The 5,270-nt window shown below is 41.2% G+C and overlaps 1 protein-coding gene across 1 annotated transcript in view; it reads right to left on the reverse strand.

Annotated features, from left to right (window-relative positions):
- Positions 1-3,222: 3,222 nt before the first annotated feature.
- LOC111972070 (DENN domain-containing protein 2A) overlaps positions 3,223-5,270 on the reverse strand; it is a 65,537-nt gene continuing 63,489 nt past the window's right edge. Inside the window, 2 exon segments of the mRNA XM_023998911.2 lie at positions 3,223-4,650; positions 4,871-4,957. Of these exon segments, the coding sequence (XP_023854679.2) occupies positions 4,619-4,650; positions 4,871-4,957 (119 nt within the window). The 3' untranslated portion in view covers positions 3,223-4,618.

Here is a 5,270-nt window from a genome sequence, read left to right on the forward strand (position 1 = left end):
TACATCACTGGGGCTAAGCTGCCTGCCATCCAGGACCTCTACACCAGGTGGTGTCAGAGGAAGGCCCTATAAATTKTCAAAGACCCCAGGCACAGACTGTTCACTCTACTACCGCATGGCAAGCATTACCGGAGTGCCAAGTCTAGGACAAAAAGGCTTCTCAACAGTTTTTACCCCAAAGCCATAACACTCCTGAACAGGTAATCAAATGGCTACCCGGGCTATCTGCATTGTGTCCCACCACCCGCCAACCCCTCTTTTACGCTACTGCTACTCTTTGTTCATCATATATGCATAGTCACTTTAACCATATCTACATGTACATACTACCTCAATCAGCCTGACTAACCGGTGTCTGTATGTAGCCTTGCTACTTTTATAGCCTCGCTACTGTATATAGCATGTCTTTTTACTGTTTTATTTCTTTACTTACCTATTGTTCACCTAATACCTTTTTTGCACTATTGGTTAGAGCCTGTAAGTAAGCATTTCACTGTAWGGTCTACAACTGTTGTATTCGGTGCACGTGACAAATAAACTTTGATTTGATCAGAATCAAAGACATTGCCCACCCTTATTATATGTAAACACCTCAACCCTCCATGTACCTCCACTAACCCAACACCTAACGCATATTGAAAATCCTACACTATATTCCAGTCATACCTCATAATAATCACATAGGATACAGGGTCAAAGGTCAAGAGGGAGACTAGTCTGCATGAGATCAGTCCAAGATAATCCCTGAAGAGAGATGTTCACTTCTGGCTAATATGAACGTACACTACTACAGCCCGATGACCTGTGGACATACAGTATGTACAGCCTAGAGAGGAGGATGGTTGGTAGAGTTGGTGGGGCTTGGAGGTCAGGGGATTTGTTTGTCCTGTAGGACATATCTAGGACATTATTCTGCTCTCTCGTGCGAGTGGAGGAGGAATGCTTGCTATGTGGGATGAGCACACTGAACAGTCTCCTCAGCACAGGGCCAGTCTCAGGGCAGACACACACACACACACACACAAAATTTGTTTTGATAAATTGATTACAATGTCGCAGTCACAAGGCACACAAAGCAAGTTAGCAATACCTTTCACTCCTAACCTCGTCATTAGTAGGCTACTGTATGGTAAAAACTGTAAGGTAAAAACAGACAAGGACAGAGTGAACCCAGAGACCCCAAGACAGAAAAACAAAGAAGTGAGGAAGGGTAAAGAAAATCAACATCCCTTGGCTGTCATAAAGTAGTTTTAAGAGAGTGCACTAAAGGGTGTGTGCTTTGCTCCTACCTGTCCATGCCCCCTACCTCTTCCTGCCCCCTACCTCTTCTTGCCCCTTACCTGTCCATGCCCCCTACCTCTTCTTGCCCCTTACCTGTCCATGGCCCCTACCTCATCTTTCCCCTACCTGTCCATGCCCCCTACCTCATCTTGCCCCTACCTGTCCACTCCCCTGGCCCAATCCACCTGTTGCTGCTGTGGAATACACACCCTGTCCCTTGTCCCACGGGAGGACAGACTATCACACACACCACTCTAACCCTGCACTCGGACCAAAATTACTCCCTCACACACCATGTAAGCACCACCATGACCAGCAAATCTACACAGTTTATCCACTTACTCCACTACCAAACCCTGTGTGTATGTGTGTGTGTGTGTGTGTGCGCCAATCGTCTCCCACTGCCCACACACAAACACACATATGCCAGGTAGCAGTGGTTGGATTGGTGACTCAAAAACAGCATACCAAGTACCTTACATCATGAACCAAGCAAAAATAAAATTATGCTTGAAAATGTGGACGTTTTGAAATGTTAGCCTGATATACAGTAAATACATTTTGCTTGGACACAGATACAATACACAGTAAACCACATTTTGTTTATGTAACAGGCATTCTATAAATGTACGGTATGTGGACTTTTCACACAATAGGCTTATAACAAATAAAAAATGAATATTAAAACGAATACCAATAATAATAGCCTAATCATAATAAACATAATTAAAACGCACATTAATCTCTAAGTATATTTATTGAGTATAATATATCTCATGTATTATATGACTAGTAATAACTGTAGTTATTATTAGTATCAGTCATTCATAGTAATAGTTGTTATTATTAATATGCTGGTATTTTATGGTACAAAAAAACTCAAACWATTCACACACATGTGGCTATTACTTCGTAAACATTCTCTGACATGTGACATTCTCAAAAATGATGCAATTGAAATAGCTATTTCGTAAACATATTAGTCGCCTCACCCAGACGAGCGCTAATGTTTAACTGCGTGCCTATGACGTTATTAGTTTCCTTTAAAAAGTTCCGGCCGAAACGCAGGAAGTAGTGCAGGGATAAAAATTTGGGAATTCGAGAGAAAAAAATGTCAGAAATGTAAAGAATGTTTACCTCGTACAGTGAATGAAAGCGTATTAGAAACAACGTAACCGGCATACAACTATACATAGAATACAACTGACCAGTCTAACGCTGAAACAGAAAGTTTGGTCACCCACAATGTACTGCTTTTAAAAGAACACTGATGTATGTTCACTTACAAAACAAATAGACAGAATATTTTGGAAACTTACCTGTTGAAGGTCAAGCAACAGACAACACCGGTGGGTGGGTCAGGCAGGGAAGTGGAATTTTTGGGGCAGGTTTCTGTGAAGAAATATCAGTATTTGTACCCCCTTGGAAGCGCAATGGAGGGCTGGAATTTCAGGAATTAGCTGTGGTATGACATGAAGCCTGGAAGGCAGAGAAAAAGACGAGGGGAAAGAAGGAGGCAGAACTGACCGGTCAACATGTAATGAGGGAGGGGGATCAGAGGGGAGGGCCAGGGCTCCGAAAAGCAAAAGAAAGCCAGCCTCGGAAGGGAAAAAGGAAATCCATCAAGAAAAACGGGTGGATTATCATTGCCGCTGTAAGGAGAGGGACAAACACACAAAGGGACAAAGCTATTGCGAAACCTTATCAGCCCTCTTATAATTATCTGAAGTTGTGAAATAACCCCAAATAAAGATTAAAATACCCCTATTGGCCATTTTATTTCTTTATATGACACTATTCGAATAATAAATGGGATAAATAGTACAAAGTACTAGGGCTTTACCTATAAATAGGCTGTGTACTTAAAAACAATGTGTAATGACCTTTGGCAAAATATGTTGATATATTTCGTTTAGTTTAGAATAATGATTTTTCGTTCGATATCATTAGTCATTTATTTATAGCAAACGAGGAAAACCGATTGTGCAATTCATCTTTACAGAAAGCATAATAAATTGAGCACTGACGGTTAACTGGACTCTGAACAACTGGAGCCTGTCAGGTTTGAATTAAATAGATAATAGAGCGCCCTCCAGTGGATAATATAGGTAATTACCTAACAGGTAAGGTTTCAGTTGTGCATTGTACAGTTCCATCTGAAATCAAGTCAGTAACCTTTTGCATGTCTGTTAAAAATGAAAACAATTATGTGACCTATAAAACACATAACATACATAAGCAGTTTATAACATTGTGATAGCTGTTTGTCTATAACATCCTCTGCAAGATCAAACACAATCGAATAAACTTAGGGTATTTCTTAATTAAAAATAATACAAGTTTATGGTGAAACTAGTTGTGTTTTAGATTGACATATATTGATTGGTTGTACATACTGAACATATGTTTCTACAACATCAAGTCCATCTTAAACAGGCCTCTTTTCATGAGATCTGATTTCACACTTCTCCCACTCGATTCATTTTTGCCTTCATTCCCTATCTTTTTCCTCTTTTTGGCATACACCCAGTCCAATCCATAGTTCACTCTCCTATCACAGTGGTACATTTCCTCAATAGTAACCTAGAGTGCTCTACAATCGATCGTCTGATCAGACTACATAAAGTCCATCACAAACTACAGGAGAATTGTTTGCTTTCATTTGAAGGAGAAAAAAAGGAAGTGAAAGTTATTCCAGAAACTATACAGTATAAATTAACGTATAAGCCTCCTGWTAACAAAGAAGTTGTACTATTTTTTTTAAAGAATAAAGAAATATGTGGAATGTTTAAAAGCTACTGTACAAAATTGAATTATTCTTAAGCCACCCAGCAACATCCTCAGGTTCTCATTGGTGCCTTTTGGGATCGAGGATGGAGTCAGTCATTCCTGAGTGACATAGAGGGGAGACACTCTATATACCAACTCGCGGAAGGGAAATGAGCTGTGCTATACAGTATATCATTGTACATTATAAAGACTGACCGCTTCACAAAAGTAAGCTCTCCACAATAGAGGCAACGGAAAGACACTCAGTAACCTCAATGGAGAACGATGTTTCTTAATGGGTCTGTGTCTTCAGGCTAGGACAATATTAATGTTTTTTGGTCCGATTCCTAAACCCCAACACCCTCAAGTCCTTAACGTTCAGTCCAAATATTGCCAGGAGTGTTCAGTCCTTGCCCAGTATGTGTCCATAAGCCTGTGGACACACACAATCCCCTACTCCATGCTTTCCACAGGGAGTTTGGGTCCTTAGACATCTTTAGGCGAAGTGGTTTGTTCCTCTACCTCTCTTGAACATGCTCTCTCGCTCATGGAGTTCCTTCCCGAGGCATCATTTCTTGGACAAGAATTTCATCTTATTTCCTGAAAATGAAAACAGGCAACAGAACCGGATCAAAAAAACGTTGGTGTGAGAGGCAAGTTCTGGCAACCTTTTCATACATTGAGGAGGGATGTAGTTTCACTAATGTATCACAATTTACAATGACAATTGAATCAGAAACTATTATCCAGAGTGACTTGGGATATGATCTACGTAGGTACTAGAGTGGATAGGGTGTATGGGAGAGGATTTGGGCCTCACCTAGACCCTTGAGGAACTTGTTGACCCCACGTTGCTCGCTCCCTGGGAGTGAGTCAAGGTAGTCTTGTGACCTCACCTCAAACAGACCTAGACACACAACAACAGTAGAATAATGAGAACACATACAATTGTGCAAAATTGTCATATAATTATGCATTTCAGACAGACTTACAGATTCCAAAAGCAGACTTATCTTATCTGTTCCCCCTCTCTCTGTACTGCTTAGACCCTGCCTGGCTATACCCCCTCTCTCTGTACCTCTTAGACCCTGCCTGGCTATAACCCCTCTCTCCGTACCTCTTAGACCCTGCCTGGCTATACCCCCTCTCTCCGTACATCTTAGACCCTGCCTGGCTATACCTCCTCTCTCCGTACCTCTTAGACCCTGCCTGGCTATACC

The sequence above is a fragment of the Salvelinus sp. IW2-2015 genome, linkage group LG13 (genome assembly GCF_002910315.2).
Source record: "Salvelinus sp. IW2-2015 linkage group LG13, ASM291031v2, whole genome shotgun sequence".
In the NCBI taxonomy this organism is placed as follows: domain Eukaryota; kingdom Metazoa; phylum Chordata; class Actinopteri; order Salmoniformes; family Salmonidae; genus Salvelinus; species Salvelinus sp. IW2-2015.